This window comes from Leptodactylus fuscus, chromosome 5, assembly GCF_031893055.1.
Source record: "Leptodactylus fuscus isolate aLepFus1 chromosome 5, aLepFus1.hap2, whole genome shotgun sequence".
In the NCBI taxonomy this organism is placed as follows: domain Eukaryota; kingdom Metazoa; phylum Chordata; class Amphibia; order Anura; family Leptodactylidae; genus Leptodactylus; species Leptodactylus fuscus.
This window is the reverse complement of record NC_134269.1, coordinates 127,409,971-127,431,157: the sequence shown is the minus strand read 5'-3', so window position 1 is coordinate 127,431,157 and position 21,187 is coordinate 127,409,971. Positions and strand designations below refer to the sequence as shown.

General features: G+C 40.8%; 1 protein-coding gene across 1 annotated transcript in view; it reads right to left on the bottom strand.

The window, feature by feature from the left end:
• Positions 1-8,141: 8,141 nt before the first annotated feature.
• The window catches only part of GPR37 (G protein-coupled receptor 37), a 39,890-nt gene continuing 26,844 nt past the window's right edge, over positions 8,142-21,187 (bottom strand). Inside the window, exon 2 of the mRNA XM_075274258.1 lies at positions 8,142-9,302. Within this exon, the coding sequence (XP_075130359.1) occupies positions 8,484-9,302 (819 nt within the window). The 3' untranslated portion in view covers positions 8,142-8,483. The remainder of the gene's footprint in view (positions 9,303-21,187) is intronic.

Genomic DNA, 21,187 nt, shown 5'->3' with positions numbered 1-21,187 from the left:
GCCGAGCATGGACAGCCCGCTTCAAATCATCCCACAGATGTTCAATGATATTCAGGTCTGGGGACTGGGATGGCCATTCCAGAACATTGTCATTGTTCCTCTGCATGAATGCCTGAGTTGATTTGGAGCGGTGTTTTGGATCATTGTCTTGCTGAAATATCCATCCCCGGCGTAACTTCAACTTCGTCACTGATTCTTGAACATTATTCTCAAGAATCTGCTGATACTGAGTGGAATCCATGCGACCCTCAACTTTAACAAGATTCCCGGTGCCGGCATTGGCTACACAGCCCCAAAGCATGATGGAACCTCCACCAAATTTTACAGTGGGTAGCAAGTGTTTTTCTTGGAATGCTGTTTCTTTTTGGACGCCATGCATAACGCCTTTTTTTATAACCAAACAACTCAATCTTTGTTTCCAAAATGAAGTTGGCTTCTCCAAATGTGCTTTTGCATACCTCAGGCAACTCTATTTGTGGCGTACGTGCAGAAACGGCTTCTTTCTCATCACTCTCCCATACAGCTTCTCCTTGTGCAAAGTGCGCTGTATTGTTGGCCGATGCACAGTGACACCATCTGCAGCAAGATGATGTTGCAGCTCTTTGGAGGTGGTCTGTGGATTGTCCTTGACTGTTCTCACCATTCTTCTTCTCTGCCTTTCTGATATTTTTCTTGGCCTGCCACTTCTGGGCTTAACAAGAACTGTCCCTGTGGTCTTCCATTTCCTTACTATGTTCCTCACAGTGGAAACTGACAGGTTAAATCTCTGAGACAACTTTTTGTATCCTTCCCCTGAACAACTATGTTGAACAATCTTTGTTTTCAGATCATTTGAGAGCGGGCTGTCCATGTTCGGCGACCATCAAACTTAACTGAACTTGAATTGTTTTGTAGAAAGAAATGGTCCAAAATACCTTCATCCAGGATCCAGGAACTGATTAAAAGCTACAGGAAGCAACTAGAGGCTGTTATCTTTGCAAAAGGAGGATGTACTAAATATTAATGTCACTTTTCTGTTGAGGTTCCCATATTTTTGCACCGGTCAAATTTTGGTTTAATGCATATTGCGCATTTTCTGTTAGTACAATAAACCTCATTTCAATCCTGAAATATTACTGTGTCCATCAGTTATTAGATATATCAAACTGAAATGACTGCTGCAAACACTAAAATATTTAGAACTAAAAATGATTAAGATTAATAGGGGTGCCCAAACTTTTTCATAGGACTGTATATAAAATACAGTATTGAATATGAACAATAGAACTGCAGCTCTAGCATGTGATGTTAAATGTTACATTGAGCAGGTGGCTGAACAGCAGCTTCTCTGCAGAGCCAAGGAGTCACACTGATGAAAATGGTGGGGGCTGGAATGTAATACACAAAAATACCTCCTCTGATACATGTGCTTTAAGAGAAAATGAACCTATTAAGAAAATTACAACAATATAGATTAAACATGATTTTTTTTTTTTACTACAGGTCTATAGGAACATAAGCCTAAACCTAAGCCGTAGGTCCTATAGTCAATCTCCTATAAAAAAACAAAAACAACAACAACAACAAAAAAACTATATTTCAGGAGAGGAAAATGCTTCCATAAAGTTTGGCTATCTGTCTTCATGTAATGTGACAAATAGAATATAAAGTGTGTGCCCAGATACATATGAAGATGTTACCATGACTCCTGTATAAGCTTTATGGTCTTTCCAAACCATGAATATTTATAGCTAAGGCAGCTCCATTCTTCTGGAAAGGCTTATCACAAAATCTTGCAGTGTGTACATAGGAATTTATGCTAAGAGAACAGTTGTGATTCCTCCTCAACTATATTTGTATATAGGCACTGTGCTTTCTGGTAGGTTTTGCTCTCCAGGCATCTTCCAAATCCAGATGTGTCCATTAAAGTGCCAAATAGTGAAATGTGATTCAGAAAACAATTCCAGTGATCTCATAAGTTACACCACTCTAGTGTTTGACATTGTGTATAGGTTCTGGGGATAATATTACTCCTTAAGGAGAGATCACCTTCACAGGCGTATGGAGACTTACAAAGACTTTTTCGTTCCACTGGGGGATTATGGCAAAAATATGCAAATCTGTTTTCCAAGATGTAAATAGGAAAACAGTGCCTCTGCTTGTTGCCCTCTACGGGCAGCCCCCTTAAACAACAACAAGTTTTTTTTTTAACAAGCCTTAATGCTATGATGCGAAACTGAATAGATTTACTGGTTTGGCTAAACCTCGCATCATAGCATTAAGGCTTGTTAAAAAAAATCATGTATGATGTGTAAGAGGGCTGCCCCTAGAGGGAAACAAGCAGAGGCACTGTTTTCCGATTTACATCTTGGAAAACAGATTTGCATAATCTTCACATTGTGTACAGTAATTTTAGGCTTGTGGGCAGTTTTTGAAGCATGGAAACCCATTTCATGAAGCTCTTGATGCACAGTATTTGTGCTTATTTCACATTGAGAAAATAGATTTTGCTGCACACACTGTTTTGTGATCAAAGGAATATAGAGATTTATTTTACAATATAGTTAACGCCTTTTGACACAATGCAAAATATTGGCATAGAAAGACAGGCTAGATCAATTGGATATGACGTTTCGGTCCTTAGACCTTCATCAGACGCGATCTAGTGTGGTAGCAGGATCAAGGCCTACCACACTAGATCGCATCTGATGAAGGTCTAAGGACTGAAACGTCATATCCAATTGATCTAGCCTGTCTTTCTATGCCAATATTTTGCATTGTGTCAAAAGGCGTTAACTATATTGTAAAATAAATCTCTATATTTCTTTGATCACAAAACAGTGTGTGCAGCAAAATCTATTTTCACTAGTATATTTGGGTCGAAGGACCCTTTTTTGCTAGCACCACATATAATTTTAGAGTGTGCGGTACCATTGACTTTTTTGCTATTTCACATTGAGAGACAATGAAACTGTGTAACGAATAAATGACGACTTACCTCTGTACTCAGTGGCACCCATACCCCTAGAAGTTTGCATTATCTACTTCATAGCTGTGCGGTGGTTACTTCTAGATGCTTACACTTAACAGATGTCTAGTGCAAATCTAGAAGTTCATATTTTCACAAACTCACCAATGACAAAGGTGGCATGCGTTGACAATACCAAGTTAAAAGTCACCAGTCTTTACAGTTTGATGTATGCTACCTATGTTTTTCTATGGATTAGGTTAGTGGGATTAGAAGTATGGTTTATATTCACTAAAGTGGTTGCCGTAAATTCAATTCCAATCTTGTACTCTTCCTATTTCCCACTTCTTGGAAAGGCATCAGAAAGTGCTGTCAGTTGCGACTCTACCTACAAATTGATAATACATTATCATACTTGTCCTGACTCATCATTTTCCTATAACTGGTTTTAATCAATGCATTTCAATCATTGCTTCTACTCCTGCAAAGCCTAGCTAAAACAACAATCTATTTAATCTCCCAACCTTTCCTATTTGGGGAACTGTGTTTTTATGGAATTCATCTACTGTATGTTTTAGTTTAAACCCATTCATTGTATGTGTTCTTAAAGGTGACTGGTATCAGTTATTGAATCTATGCTTTGTGAATGCATAAAGATGGTAGCTTAACAATTAAATGTCAGATCTCTAGATGAAGGGTACACAAACGTATAATCCTGACATAAAAATGAGCTCCCGGCTAACTAAAGGCTGAAGGATTTTCATTACATAAATGATAATGATGTGAATTGCTGAATCAAGACCCAAATAAATCCACAAAAACAATTTGCAGACTGCATTTTGCAAGTACAATTGAGAATAGTTTCAGGGGATTAGTTCAAATGAAGGGAATGAAGCATCATACAGTAAGCCTTGTTCACACAGTGCAGGACAGATTACATTTTTAATGTATTATGCACGCACAGATATAGCAAATATGATTCTGCCATTGAACTATATTGTATGTCATAGTTCACAGAGCTTACATAAAGAATTCACTCTTACTAAGGTAATAAGAAAATTACTCATCATGATACGACAAGTTGTGCAAATGTCAGAAACAATGTGGCATACACCAATTAGCCATAACACTAACAGACCCCTGAGAAAATCCTGTAGTATCTGGCACTAAGATCTTTTAAGTCCTGAAAGTAACAATTTAGGGCCTCTATAGATCACACTTGTTTCAGCAAATCCTATAAAGGTTTGGTCAGATAAAGATCTAGGAAATTTGGACCACTTTGAACTTTTTGTTATGTTCCTCAAATCATTCTTGCACAATTTTTGCAGTGTAGCAGGTAGTATTATCCTACTGACAGAATTTACTATTAGGGAATATCATTACTAAGATAGGGTGTAATTGGACAGCAATATTGTTTAAGTAAGTTGTACTTGTCAAAATAACATATGAATGACAGAATCCAAGGTTTTCCAGCAGAACATTTACCAGTTCATCACAATGCCTTTGCAACTTACCTTTTGTCCTATGTTGCATCCTGGTATCACCTCTTCTGCAGGTAAGGGGGCGTTCACACTACCGGTGGTGTCCGACTGCAGTGTCCGTTGCTAATGTCCGTTCAAGATATTAGCAACGGACACTAGCTGTGTCCGTTACAATTTCCATTCATTTCAATGGGATTTCATCTGTTGTCAGTTTGTGTCCGTTTGTGTCCTTAAGGGTCCGTTAACAACCATGTCCGTTTTTTTAAGCGGACAGAGAAATCACACATGCAGGATTTTTTTGGTCCGTTTGAAAAAACGGACAGAAAGTGTCAGTTTTTTATTTAACATTGAGGTCTATGGGCAACGGACATATAACGGACAGTAACTGATGGCCATCAGTTACAGTCCGTTATTTTCTGTCCGTTTATTTTCTGCACATGCTCAGAAAGCGTAAACAGTAAGAAGAAAAAAACGGACAGTATAAAAAACGGACACTAACTGATGCTAACTGATACTAATGTGTCCGTTTTTTTTTTTAACTGATCCATTAAATGGATCAGTTAAAAAAATGGGCACATTAACATCAGTTAGCATCAGTTAGTGTCCGTTAATGTCCGTTATGATAGGTGTCCGTTTTTTTCTTTTAAACGGACACCTTCATAACGGACACCAACGGTAGTGTGAACGCCCCCTAAGCGATGCACACATTCTAGGTCATCCACCTTATGTTATTGAGAAATCAGACCATCTTCTTCCACTGCTCAGTGGTCCAGTTCTGATGGCTTTTGCAGATAGACGGGGGTCAACGTATCAACTCTTACAGGTCTATAGCTATCCGGTCCCATACAAATTAAGCTGTGATGCACTGACACCTTCTGACACCTTTCTATCAGTCAGTATTAACCTTTGTTCGCAATTTGTGCTACTATACTGTGGGGTTAGAGATCAGATTGGACAATGTCACAACCGACTTACATCAATAAGTTTTTGACACCCATGACTGGTTCACTAACCATACTTCTTTAAACTACTTTTATTTAGATACTAACATACATGACATGCCATCTAATCTTTACAATTTTGGCCGTAGCAAAGTACCTTGCATTCAAAGAGACACTTCATATACAAGTGGTTTTATAATCAATGTTGTTCTTACCAAAAAGGCAGGGTAGGCAATTTCTATGTGGCCATAAAAAGAGGAGGATCTCCATGGACCCTTTCGCAACACCTCTTTTGCTATCTGGTGGTCCAAGTATCATACATTTTTTTATTAAACTATATATTATAGAATTCGGACAGGGGACTTCCACATTGCGTGTCATCTCAAGTGTTGAGATGAATGTAATCCAACTCTCATTCCTGGCAGCATGTAAGTTTTTTCTGTCCAAACTAAGGTAATGTAATACATAGTTACTGTGTGTGCAAATTATTTGACCTGAATTTAATTTTTATTAGATTTCTAGCAATAAATAACCTTTCATGGTAAAGGCAATGTCTACTACTAAATCTACTGATGTACTTTATAGTGTCTTGTCCATCAATCTTATAGTGTCTTGTCTTATAATGTCTTGTCCATCAATCAAAGCCCATTCACCAGCTTGTTGAAGATACAGGAAGTGAGAAGAAGAGATATCAGGCTAGCTGGTGAGGAAGGGAGATGGGGAAATGCCTTTAAAATGTGTGAATGTGTGGCAAAATTCAGTAAAAAAATACAGTAAGCCAATTAATAGGTGGTATTATCCCTAGACTAGACCATCTAAACATGCACCAGATTTATCATCCACTGTGATCTGTAATCTGCTTAATTTACAAATGGTCTAGTTTAAAGCAGCCCATACACATTAGATTGACAGGTTTGACCAACCATCTAATATGCATAGTGGCCTCCCAACTCTCACCTGCATATTGGGGCAGATAAGTTCTTGGATTTCAGTTGCCCAATCCTTTAGCTCTCAAAGTAATTTCTCTGGAAGCAGCTTTCCATTTCTGAAACTTCAATAAATATGCAATGTTGAACCAAGTGGAGCAACCATGTGTGTGGGGCATGTCAGGTAAGATAGCTCTCAACTAATTGTTATAGGTATTTGTATGGCTAAATTTAGTTTGCACTGTAAAACTTAAATCTTACTTTAAGTTTAGTAAATCTCTCCAACTGTTCTCACTCTGATTTTCTTTCTCATCCTGATTCAGTGTGGACTACAGAACTAGAATTATTTTGCCCCTGGAGGCCTTTCCTCCTGTAGTTATTGTCTTTGCCTGCTTAGCAATGTATTTTGTATGACCTGCCAAGAGGTGTGGAAAATGCCAACTGCTCTGCTCATGATTCTGCCTCTTTCACAACATTACCTTATATAATGAAAAAGAACAATGAGTGTATGTGTTCTTTAAAGCATACTTATATTCTTATAGCGATAAAATCTGAATCCCTCCATAAACAGCTGTAGCCATGTTCCATATAGAGTACCTTTTAATGTGTTTTTCTTCATTGTGCTGGATTTCTGCAAATGAAGATTAAAGGGAGTCTATCACCTCTCTCAACCATTTCTAACTGCCACCATGACACTGTAGATGCTGTGACATGTTTATCATACCTTCATTATGTCTTACAGCCCTGCGGATGCAGAGAAAAAGGTGTTTTATTCATCATACAAATTAGGTTCCTAAGAGCACAGGAGGCATACCCACAGATCCTAGTAGCTTTGATCCACCCCATAGCCATTGGGAGACGATAGTGCCACTGCTGCGACGTCATCATCTGCTCAGCAAAATCACATGCATGTGTAGTATGCACTTGTAGTGTTTAGAGATGAGCAAACAGTAAAATGTCCGAGGTTCGATATTCGTTTTGAGTAGCCCCTCAATATTCGACTACTCGAATCGAATATCGAACCCTATTATAGTCTATGGGGGGGAAAATGCTCGTTTCAGGAGTAGGCAACGTTCGATCAAATTATACTTACCAAGTCCATGAGTGAGGGTCAGGCTGGATCCTCCATGCAGTCTTCTCCTTGCAGCGTCCCCGCGGCGTCTTCCGGCTCTTCATTCACTCTGCCAGGCATCGGGCCTGGGCAGAGCCAACTGCGCATGCCCGCACTACAAGCGGACATGCGCAGTCGGCTCTGCCCAGGCCCGATGCCTGGCAGAGTGAATGAAGAGCTGGAAGACGCCGCGGGGAAGCTGCACATTGAAGACTTCTAAAGGTAGGAGAAGAACCAGCACTGATTGGCCGACTGTATAGCATTCGGCCAATCAATGCTGGTTCTGCATTGAACTTTTCCATTCGAACAGCGAGTGGTACTCGATCGAGTACGAGTATTTTGAATACCATAGTATTCGATCGAATACCTACTCGATCGAGTACTACTCGCTCATCTCTAGTAGTGTTCAGTGTGTATGAGCATATGCACATATGTGGCTATGCATGTGTGAAAGTTCGTGGCACATACTGCGCATGTGCAAGGCCTCATCGAGCAGATGATGATGTTGCAGTAGCAGAGCTATAATTTCCCAATTGCCATGTACTGTTCAGTGTTCCATGACATGATCAAAAATATATTTAAGGAACCTGGTACTAAAATATATGTATTACTGATATATGATTCAGACAGTAAGTATACTATACAAAGTCTTATGGAGAAGTTTAACAAGTTTAACAAAATGAAAACAAACAAGTGCATTTCATAAAAACAAAATAAAATTTATTCAACAGCTAATTTTGGAAATGTTAAAGTAAACAAAACATTACAATATTTCATTTCAGTGCAAACCACCTTGGAGTATAATAATTTTACCTAATTTTATATATAATATATTAAAAAGTTACCAGTGTGATTATCAAAAAAGCTAACAACTACCTAATTAAGGTGCAGAAACGTGTTAACAGTTTCTCGGAAACATACCCTGTTAGGAGACCTAGAACATAATAAATATACAGAAGATACCAAAATTGTTCTTACACAAGTTGAATGTTTCATTAAAAAAATCAAGAACTAAAAATCCTTTAAAATGTATATCACAGAGTATTTACAAATAAAGAGAAAACTGACAATTTCTGTTCAGCAGTGAGTTCCAACTGAAGCAAATGTGGACATTTCACGACGTATAGTACTGAAAGGGGAAAGTTCTAGCTCTGTTGTATACTCATTGTCATTATCATCGCTGGTTGCAGTTGAGGACTTCTGAATGCATTCATCACAACAGCAACAACAGCATTCCATGAAAGCTCTGCTAAACGGCTTGCAAAGGCAAAACAGAAGGACAGGGGTAACACATGATTTAAAGAACAAAAGAAACTGACTGATCAGATGAAGAAGATCCAAAGTCTGCCTGGAGACACTAGTGGACATATAAGCTGTTACAATGTTACAGATATTTTCAGGGATTATACAAAAACCATACAAAATTGTAAGGGCTACTACAGTACAGTTCATTTGGCTTTCAAGTTGAATCTGACGTTTGTTACCTCTCGTGCAGGCTTTCTCGGCTCTTCTGATTTTTCTTGCGGTCACCAAAGAACAGGTTATTGTGAAAAGGGTAGGCAAACAAAAATAACAACCAAAGTACCACCATAGCCTAGCACCATCATAGGTAAGGGCTAAAACATAGATGGTATCAGGAAGATCTGTGGAAATCTTGACAACACAGCGCTCACTGAGAGTGTTGACACTCACTGCTGACTCATCCTTGGTGAGCTGCCGGAGGACAACCTCAGGCAATGCTAACAGAAGAGCACCCACCCATATAACAGCTAGCTTGGCAGTTGTTGATGTGCAATTCTCAATCATTTCATAATACATCTGTACATTAGTGGCTGCACGGAAGCGGTCAATGCAAAGGGCACACAATGTAAATGTAGTAACTCCAAGTGAGGCCACCTGAAAAAAAAAAAAGCAGATATAGATGTTTAACTTGTATACAGTACTAAAATAAAGCATAATTCATATCTTACATTTAAATAAAACAAATGAATTCTGCGCAATTATATGGAAAGAGATTTTGGTATTAAATCTTAAAGACAACAACTCTTTGTATCCATCAATACACGCTGCACCTCTGATTCTTGCCTCCACCATTGTTGAGGAATCGGTTCTGTTATTTTCAGCACAAAATAATTAGGTTATCTACTGTCAGGTAGGTGGTCCTGGGCTGGAGTAGACCAACAAGGACCACCCATCTGACAGTAGAGAGCCTAATTACCATATTGGGCGCTGAAAGCAACAGCACTAATTGCTTGTGAATGAGGCTAGAAAAAAAATTGCAACTATGGTGGAATCTGTTGAAAGAGTTGGTGGACGAGATGAAAAAAAAAAAAACAATAACAAAAGTTTTAAGTTGTTAAAATGTCATACAGTGTATATCACCTGTACAATAGAAAGATAATATATTATAATACACAAACGTAATTAGTATATGCATTCCATTAGAAATATCATACAACATTTCATAATTACTATAGTAAGGCTAAGGTAATAGGTTTTGTGCCTGAAATGTTGTACAGGTTATATTGTTTATGTATCTATGGCTTTCTACATGTATCCTGTATCCATGGATGTCATTTTACTTTTTAATAAGATGAACATAGAACTATATAATGTATGTTCTCTTTACAAGTCAAGTACCGTAAAGGTGATAAAATAAAGGGTAGTGATAATGGTAACATTTACATGCAGTGAAGTAACAATGCTCGTGTTATTACTCCAATTCATATACTTGTCTGAAACTCCCATTATACTTATCAGTGGATCAACATATCCTTCTAAAAATGTTCTATTTATAAGCACAACTCAACATGAAGTCCTCTTTATAAACAGTAATGGAAATCACCTTTTAACAACAAGAACATGACTAGTAACAACAGTCGGATAAAACATTCAGAGAAGCATAAAAAAACATGCAATCACAAGCGTCAGTCTATGTAATCCTTATTGGGGATAAACAATCATAGGACAATCTACAACCTCACAGAGCGGGTCTCCATATATATATTACGTTGACTGAGAACTTTTAAAGAGTGTCTTAATATTCCCTGCGTTATCAAAATGGTAGAAGATGACGCCATTTACATGATTAGTGTAAGGGATTTATGGACACAAGGTTGAGAATGACATGGTGTAATACAGCCATATAATGTGAGTCACTAGCTTGTGCATTACAGGGATTCATGGATTTCAAAAGGTTTAAAAAATTTGGGATCAGGAGGAACAAGGGCAACATTAGAATCTGTAATATGAGGATACTCATTAAATATTTATAACAATAGCTGTAACTATAAACCATCGTACAATAGTTTGGCGTATACCCTGAAGAATATGTGGTGTAGATACCTGTATGTCAGAAATTGACAGGCATAGAAGTGCTGTAAGCCTGACTTTTTATTGTCTGGAGATAAAAAAAAATGGATGGACACTTGACAAACCACATTATAGTCAACGGGATCCCTCGGGATCCATTTGTGTCTGACCAGAAGAATCTACTTCCCAGCATAAATGTGAATGTAGATTTTCTTCAGAAACGTACCACAATATATCACACTTTCATTTATAGTAATACAAAGTTGCATAGTTTTGCTTAAGACTAGTTTAGTAGGAATATTTGCATTTTTTAATGTAGAGAGTTGGGGATAGCATAATAGAGGAGTATGGCCTCTACCCTGCAAATTCACTAGAATTAGTGCCAGGAAATGGCATAAATTATAGCTCAAATTTGTAATAGGCTATAACTGGTACAGACTTGACTTCCTGACACACAGGAAGATGAAGATATACATGTCACTCCTGTGCAGAGTAGTTCAAGACCGGTGTATGTAAGGCCAGTCTTGGGGAAATCCCTTCTTGTTTATATGAGAATGCTTCCATAGAAACTTTCATTTCTCCTTACTCTGTACTTTGGCATTACACCTCCTGTCCCAATTAATGTTCATAACCAATTAACACTGTCAGTATTAACATGATAATGAATACACTGTAAATTATTCTGCTACTATTGTGTGAGACGGTGAGTGTGTGTTTTGAAAGTGTCACCAGTTTTATCAGTTTTCTAGAGCGGCAACAGTACATACATCAAGATTTCGATTTCCTGAGCATGAAATATATCTAGTATGATATAGAGGAGAGTAACAGAGTTAGAAGTATCTCATATAAGAACCATACATATTCCTTTATGAGCAGGAGTTACTAGGGACTTAGGGAAGAAGAGCTGAGAACAAGTCTCTACCAGTAGCAGAGTGCAGCTCCTCATGACATCTGTAGCCTGGCTAAATAAGCTAAAGGAGTTTCCAAACAAACTTTGTTAGTTAACGAAGCATTCCAGAAAATATTGTCAGAGTATATATTACAGTGAATAAATCCTAGAATGTCTATTGTACTTCTCTACCCTAACCATGACATCTATTTACTATATAAAGCCAGCTAACATTTCATGCCATTCACTACACAAGATGTTTAATTGAAACTTTAAGTATACATTTCTAGAATTCAAAATAAAGAAAACGCAAGTCTCGTATTATATGCATTTCTACCCTTATGGTTTAGATACAGCCTCATGCATAAGGAATCCAGCTTTGATGCATTGATCAAACTGAACAAATGCTGAAACTGCAAACGTTGCACATCTCAGTGCATCTTGTTGAGCTAAAAAATTTTGGCATAAATTTTAGTACAAAGTAAGCCAACTAAGAGGTGGTATGTCTTTAGTCTAACGATATGACATATATATAATTCAGTCACAGTGATAAATCTGATGCATTTTCTGACTGCCTGTCTAAGTTTAAAGGTGAGGAGCCACCAAAAAGAGCTAGGCAATATGCTCACGTCGAGAAATTATGTGAAACAGACACAACACCGGTAAACGTGTGTTGTAATAAGGTTCCTTAGGACTGTGGGGTCTGCAGCTGGCTGCCCTTTCCCTGCTCTGGAATTATATAGTTTGTGAATTAAAAAATTAAATAGGAAGCAATGGGAAAAGCAAAGATTCTAAGGTGTGGAGATAGACCATTCAGAAAACACATGCAAAGAGGTACTTGACCGAAATGTTATTAGTTGCAGGTTGCAATACATTTCAACTTTGAATTGGTCTTCATCAGGCAAGATAATAATGTAAAAAATACATGTGTGTACTAGAGATGAGCGAACAGTGTTCTATCGAACACATGTTCGATCGGATATCAGGGTGTTCGCCATGTTCGAATCGAATCGAACACCACGTGGTAAAGTGCGCCAAAATTCGATTCCCCTCCCACCTTCCCTGGCGCCTTTTTTGCACCAATAACAGCGCAGGGGAGGTGGGACAGGAACTACGACACTGGGGGCATTGAAAAAAATTGGAAAAAGTCATTGGCTGCCGAAATCAGGTGACCTCCATTTTAGACGAATAGTGGATTTCAAATCCGGGTCATATGAGAATGTGAACTTTGTGACTATGAGACAGGGATAGCTGTACAGGCAGGGATAGCTAGGGATAACCTTTATTTAGGGGGGAATGTTATTAAAAATAACTTTTTGGGGCTCTATCGGGTGTGTAATTGTGATTTTTGTGAGATAAACTTTTTCCCATAGGGATGCATTGGCCAGCGCTGATTGGCCGAATTCCGTACTCTGGCCAATCAGTGCTGGCCAATGCATTCTATTAGCTTGATGAAGCAGAGTGTGCACAAGGGTTCAAGCGCACCCTCGGCTCTGATGTAGCAGAGCCGAGGCTGCACAAGGGTTCAAGCGCACCCTCGGCTCTGATGTAGGAGAGCCGAGGGTGCACTTGAACCCTTGTGCACCCTCAGCTCTGCTACATCAGAGCCGAGGGTGCGCTTGAACCCTTGTGCACACTCTGCTTCATCAAGCTAATAGAATGCATTGGCCAGCGCTGATTGGCCAATGTATTCTATTAGCCTGATGAAGTAGAGCTGAATGTGTGTGCTAAGCACACACATTCAGCTCTACTTCATCGGGCTAATAGAATGCATTGGCCAGCGCTGATTGGCCAGAGTACGGAACTCGACCAATCAGCGCTGGCTCTGCTGGAGGAGGCGGAGTCTAAGATCGCTCCACACCAGTCTCCATTCAGGTCCGACCTTAGACTCCGCCTCCTCCGGCAGAGCCAGCGCTGATTGGCCGAAGGCTGGCCAATGCATTCCTATGCGAATGCAGAGACTTAGCAGTGCTGAGTCAGTTTTGCTCAACTACACATCTGATGCACACTCGGCACTGCTACATCAGATGTAGCAATCTGATGTAGCAGAGCCGAGGGTGCACTAGAACCCCTGTGCAAACTCAGTTCACGCTAATAGAATGCATTGGCCAGCGCTGATTGGCCAATGCATTCTATTAGCCCGATGAAGTAGAGCTGAATGTGTGTGCTAAGCACACACATTCAGCACTGCTTCATCACGCCAATACAATGCATTAGCCAGTGCTGATTGGCCAGAGTACGGAATTCGGCCAATCAGCGCTGGCTCTGCTGGAGGAGGCGGAGTCTAAGGTCGGACCTGAATGGAGACTGGTGTGGAGCGATCTTAGACTCCGCCTCCTCCAGCAGAGCCAGCGCTGATTGGTCGAGTTCCGTACTCTGGCCAATCAGCGCTGGCCAATGCATTCTATTAGCCCGATGAAGTAGAGCTGAATGTGTGTGCTTAGCACACACATTCAGCTCTACTTCATCGGGCTAATAGAATACATTGGCCAATCAGCGCTGGCCAATGCATTCTATTAGCTTGATGAAGCAGAGTGTGCACAAGGGTTCAAGCGCACCCTCGGCTCTGATGTAGCAGAGCTGAGGGTGCACAAGGGTTCAAGTGCACCCTCGGCTCTGATGTAGCAGAGCTGAGGGTGCACAAGGGTTCAAGTGCACCCTCGGCTCTCCTACATCAGAGCCGAGGGTGCGCTTGAACCCTTGTGCAGCCTCGGCTCTGCTACATCAGAGCCGAGGGTGCGCTTGAACCCTTGTGCACACTCTGCTTCATCAAGCTAATAGAATGCATTGGCTAGCACTGATTGGCCAGAGTACGGAATTCGGCCAATCAGCGCTGGCCAATGCATTCTATTAGCCCGATGAAGTAGAGCTGAATGTGTGTGCTAAGCACACACATTCAGCACTGCTTCATCACGCCAATACAATGCATTAGCCAGTGCTGATTGGCCAGAGTACGGAATTCGGCCAATCAGCGCTGGCTCTGCTGGAGGAGGCGGAGTCTAAGATCGCTCCACACCAGTCTCCATTCAGGTCCGACCTTAGACTCCGCCTCCTCCAGCAGAGCCAGCGCTGATTGGCCGAATTCCGTACTCTGGCCAATCAGCACTGGCTAATGCATTGTATTGGCTTGATGAAGCAGTGCTGAATGTGTGTGCTTAGCACACACATTCAGCTCTACTTCATCGGGCTAATAGAATGCATTGGCCAGCGCTGATTGGCCGAATTCCGTACTCTGGCCAATCAGCACTGGCTAATGCATTGTATTGGCTTGATGAAGCAGTGCTGAATGTGTGTGCTTAGCACACACATTCAGCTCTACTTCATCGGGCTAATAGAATGCATTGGCCAATCAGCGCTGGCCAATGCATTCTATTAGCGTGAACTGAGTTTGCACAGGGGTTCTAGTGCACCCTCGGCTCTGCTACATCAGATTGCTACATCTGATGTAGCAGTGCCGAGTGTGCATCAGATGTGTAGTTGAGCAAAACTGACTCAGCACTGCTAAGTCTGCATTCGCATAGGAATGCATTGGCCAGCCTTCGGCCAATCAGCGCTGGCTCTGCCGGAGGAGGCGGAGTCTAAGGTCGGACCTGAATGGAGACTGGTGTGGAGCGATCTTAGACTCCGCCTCCTCCAGCAGAGCCAGCGCTGATTGGCCGAATTCCGTACTCTGGCCAATCAGCACTGGCTAATGCATTATATTGGCGTGATGAAGCAGTGCTGAATGTGTGTGCTTAGCACACACATTCAGCTCTACTTCATCGGGCTAATAGAATGCATTGGCCAGCGCTGATTGGCCAGAGTACGGAATTCGGCCAATCAGCGCTGGCTCTGCTGGAGGAGGCGGAGTCTAAGATCGCTCCACACCAGTCTCCATTCAGGTCCGACCTTAGACTCCGCCTCCTCCAGCAGAGCCAGCGCTGATTGGCCGAATTCCGTACTCTGGCCAATCAGCACTGGCTAATGCATTGTATTGGCTTGATGAAGCAGTGCTGAATGTGTGTGCTTAGCACACACATTCAGCTCTACTTCATCGGGCTAATAGAATGCATTGGCCAGCGCTGATTGGCCGAATTCCGTACTCTGGCCAATCAGCACTGGCTAATGCATTGTATTGGCTTGATGAAGCAGTGCTGAATGTGTGTGCTTAGCACACACATTCAGCTCTACTTCATCGGGCTAATAGAATGCATTGGCCAATCAGCGCTGGCCAATGCATTCTATTAGCGTGAACTGAGTTTGCACAGGGGTTCTAGTGCACCCTCGGCTCTGCTACATCAGATTGCTACATCTGATGTAGCAGTGCCGAGTGTGCATCAGATGTGTAGTTGAGCAAAACTGACTCAGCACTGCTAAGTCTGCATTCGCATAGGAATGCATTGGCCAGCCTTCGGCCAATCAGCGCTGGCTCTGCCGGAGGAGGCGGAGTCTAAGGTCGGACCTGAATGGAGACTGGTGTGGAGCGATCTTAGACTCCGCCTCCTCCAGCAGAGCCAGCGCTGATTGGTCGAGTTCCGTACTCTGGCCAATCAGCACTGGCCAATGCATTTCTATGGGGAAAAGTTAGCTTGCGAAAATCGCAAACTGACAGGGATTTCCATGAAATAAAGTGACTTTTATGCCCCCAGACATGCTTCCCCTGCTGTCCCAGTGTCATTCCAGGGTGTTGGTATCATTTCCTGGGGTGTCATAGTGGACTTGGTGACCCTCCAGACACGAATTTGGGTTTCCCCCTTAACGAGTTTATGTTCCCCATAGACTATAATGGGGTTCGAAACCCATTCGAACACTCGAACAGTGAGCGGCTGTTCGAATCGAATTTCGAACCTCGAACATTTTAGTGTTCGCTCATCTCTAGTGTGTACATATTAGAAATGCTAATTACAATCTAAAGAAAAGGACCAGATAAGAACTGTGAAATAAATTTACAATTGTATATATATATATATATATATATATATATATATATATATATATATATATATATATATAGTAGAAATATACAGTTAGAATTAATTAATAAATAATTGAATATATCAATATCTAACCAAGGAACAGGTAGTCTGGGACTGGAACTCAAGTATTCACTGGAAAGGTCCTTTCCAATACGCTCACAAACCCCAATTCATCAGAAATAAAATCAATTCTACCTTTCACTTCCAACCTTCCTAGATACTTTTGTCCTATGCAAAAAATTACTTGAAATCAGCCCTATAATGCATACCTCCCCCTACCAATACCTATACCGCTTTCCACATTGGGCCCAATTTCTCAAAATGCATTAAGTTCATCTGAACTACCCTAATAATTTTTTAAACTTACCGATACCCAGCAATTCATTATATCAATCTTTCCCAACTATCCACCTATGGGGACACAACATCTCCTTCGAAGGATTGCATTGGCATTTGTCTATTATTCTTCTCGATTCACCAGTTTTAGATCTCCCATTATAATTTTTGCCCTTCTACAGTAACATCTCTACTAGTTTTTTTTAGGTCTCGTCTCATTACTCAGTCACAAAGTTTATACGAAAAGAAAAGTAGACCAAGGGGACGTCGAGGATGAACCAAACATGAGCACAAATAAAGAAAGGATCATAAATCCAAGTGTTCTGTCGAATTTGTAAAACTCTTCAACCTTTTACACTACCTATTGCAAGAAGAGACCATACTGCTATCCAAGGGACTCTCCTGTCCCACCTCCTTTCCTGAAGGTTATCTTTAAGATCTTAAAACATTTACCAGATGATAAATTCATCCCATTACTACTTCAACCAGTCCTTGGCTCACTCTACCAGTTCCAGTCAATGTCCATCTTATGTCCTACTTCAAAATCACACAGCACATAGGCACAACTACTGACAGTTTATTTTCCTTGGTCAATATAAATTTTAGAAAAAAAAAAAATACACATGTAAAATTAAACTTAACCTCATACATCCAGAACTGGCTGCCATCAAACTCCTTAATGACAGTAACATAGTGATAATCTTTGCCGACAAAAGCAGATGTATTATTATGCAAGAACACGAGGTCTACATTGGGGAAGCCATCTGCTTTCTAACTGACACATAAAATTCTTTCAACAATTCTGTTATCCATATACATTTAGCAATATAAGCAGCAGCCAACAATTACAAAGTACAAAAATCTTTAGAAGATCCAATGGGATGTCCAATTATATTCGGCATCAACTTTCTTACCAATAATCTATTTCATATATTTTCATCTGCAAAAACTGGTTCTCCACCCTCGCTCCTACCTCAAGAGCTCTACTTAAGCATTTAGGAAACTAGGCCATCTGAAACTCTAAATTTCCCCCTTGGACAATTACTCCACTCTCAACAGATGTATCAGCATTCCAACATTCTATATTTCTCAAACCAATGGCCATGAATGACTTTCTCAGGAAAAACTCCCACAAGCCTAGTCTTCAAAGAGGACACATTCTGTAAGACGTGATTATCCTAGACCATAACCTCTTTCCTTTTTTTTTTTTTTTTTATGTAGATTGTGAGCCCCACATAGAGCTCACAATGTACATTTTTCCCTATCATTATGTCTTTTTTGGAATATGGGATGGAAATCCATGCAAACACGGGGAGAACATACAAACTCCTTGCAGATGGTTTTTATGCCCTTGGCGGGATTTGAACACTAGGACTCCAGCGCTGCAAGGCTGCAGTGCTAACCACTGAGCCACCGTGTGGCCCCAACCTCTTTCCTTTTAAAAGCTCCAAGTACAAGAACATTTTAATATTTTATTCTGCTGCGGAAATATCAACAACTTGTTCTTCATCTGGGATGACAATGAAAGCATGGGTAATAATTTGTTCCGATAAAATCCATAACAACAACATAGGTATTTCTTTCACATACTAGTACTCTCACAATGCCATTGAGTTTCTAACCTGGTCATTTCTAAGACTGCCCAAGGTACCTTCTTCATCTCTAAATTTTGTAAAATGGTGGACGTGAACAGTTATTTGAATTTCAATTATGCTCATTTTGACCCTGGTTCAAAACTATTCTTTAAAGAGAATTTAACATGAAAGGACAATTCTCAAAATAATGTTCAAACGATACTACTTTCAACCTACAAGCCAAAATTCCTGCCTAAAGGTTTAAAGAAAAACACTATTACAAATCTACAGCCAAAATTGCCCACAGAAGGGCATTGGCACTTTCAAAGCCACAACAAAAAATTCACAAGTAGTACCTCATAACTAAATTTGTAATGAAATGCTTTGTTTAAGGCTTGGTTTGTTCTCAAAACAATTGCGCATACAGTAATCCTCACTTACAAGAGTTTTCCCTTTTCAGATTTATGAATCTAATATGCAATATGTTGCAAAACATTTCAGCCCCATGTAGACAAGAATAAATCACAAAACTGATCAGAACTTCTTAGCTTTCAAAGAGGTCTTCAGATGTGGTCATTCATGTTGTGTTTTTTTCTGTGTCAACATAACCCACACGGCAACCACCTCAGTATGTTACAGCAGCATAGTAGTACAGATACAGGATAATACACAGTAATATATTACGGAAGTAGACACCCATATGCTGAGAAGAGAAGATATACTAGGAGTCTATAGCAGCTAAGGAACAGAGGAAGAAAGAAGGAAGACTTCATAATCATAATCATTTAGTTTTCTGAGCGGGGTGATCTTCGCTTGGTCTGATGTAGATTATGTAGCCTGATCGCGGTTGGAAGGAAAGACTTCCGATAGCGTTCCTTCTCACATCTGGGGTGAAGCAGATGGTCACTTACAGTGCTACCAAGTGCCATCAAGGTCTCATACATGGAGTGGGATTTGTTCTCCCACATGGAGCTCACCTCGTACAGTATCCTTCTGTCACCCACCACCTGTACTGGGTCCAGGAGGCTCCCCAGGACAGAGCTGGTCCTTCTGATCAGCCTGTCAAGTCTATTTTTGTCCCTGGTTGATATACTGCTCCCCCAGCACGCCACACTGAAAAAGATGACTGAAGCAACCACAGAGTTGAAAAAGGCCCTAAGTGGCCCCTGGACTTCAAAGGCCCTCAGCCTCCTGAGCAGGTAGACTCTGCTGTGACCCTTTCTGTGCAGTGCCTCCAGGTGATCAGCCCAGTCTAGTTTATTATTGAGGAGCACACCCAGGTACTTATAGGTCCTGACTATCTCAATGTATGTCCCTTGGATCTCCACCAGGGTCGGAGCACTTCTCCATTTACTAAAGTTCACCACCATCTCCTTGGACTTCCCAGCATTAATCCTGAGGTGGTTCAGCTGGATCCATTCAACAAAGACACGGTTTAAGTGTCTGTATTCCCTATCATCGCCATCAGTGATGAGGCCTACTATTGCAGAGTCATTGGAGTGCTTCTGTAAGTAACAGCTGGATGAGTTGTGCCTAAAGACAGCAGTGTACAGTGTGAAGAGAAATGGGGCAAGAACTGTACCTTGTGGTGCCCCCATACTACAGATCACAGTGTCAGACATACAGTCCTGGGCTCTCACATACTGGGGGCGGTTTGTGAGGTAGTCTAGGATCCAGTTGGATAGGTGATGGTCCACTCCAACAAGGTCCAGCTTCTCCCTCAATAACCCTGGCTGAATGGTGTTGAACGCACTGGAGAAATCAAAGAACATTATTCTCACAGTGTTCCTGGGTTTCTCCAGGTGAGAGAGAGCTCTGTGAAGAAGGTGGATGATGGCGTCATCTACCCCAATGCCCGGCCGATAGGCAAACTGGAGGGGGTCAAGAGTGGAGCACACTAAAAGTCTTACATTATTTTGGGCCTGTAGAACACTATTAGAATAATATACAGTAAGATCCCCATACAGTTAGTTTTTATCTCTGACCAAAAAGAACTGCAGTTGATTTTGACAGTAGACATTGCTAGAATTTCTTGTCCTGAACCATGCAGCTCAGCCTCAAATGAAAAATAACCAATCTAGCAGCACCAACAGACTTACGCTAGGTTCACACTAGCATTCGATCTCCGTTCTCAGCTTTCCGTCTTCTGCATGCAGAAGACGGAAAGCTGTCAGAGCGGGTCCGCCTGTGAGCGGCGGTGAGCGTTTTATGCTCTGCGCCGCGAAACCGGTTTTTTAAAATCAGACACAGAGTACTGCATGTCCGACTCTGTGTCCGATTTTAAAAAAAAACGCCGCTCACGGCTGGACATCTTTCAAACCCATTCAAATGAATGGGTATGAAAGAGTCCTGCAGGTTTCCGTCTCCTGCCTCTGTTTTGTGCAGGAAATGGAAACCTGCAGAACGGAGACTGGGCGCAGATGTGAACGAGCCCTTATCTTAAAGTCTTGGTTTGATGAACTGGCAGATGGTAGCGTTATGATGTTTACTTACTATGCTACCTGTCTCTCTCTCTCTCTCTCTCTCTCTCTCTCTCTCTATATATATATATGATATATAATGAATATGGATTTTTAGTTTACATTACTGGCTGTGAGCTGTTCCTTTTTACTTGTAAATAATAATTGAATTATTGAGACAATTATCTCAGTGTGCATGATAGTTTCATTCACTGAAGGAGTAAATCTAAAACTTAACCTTTATTAGGTATGTTAA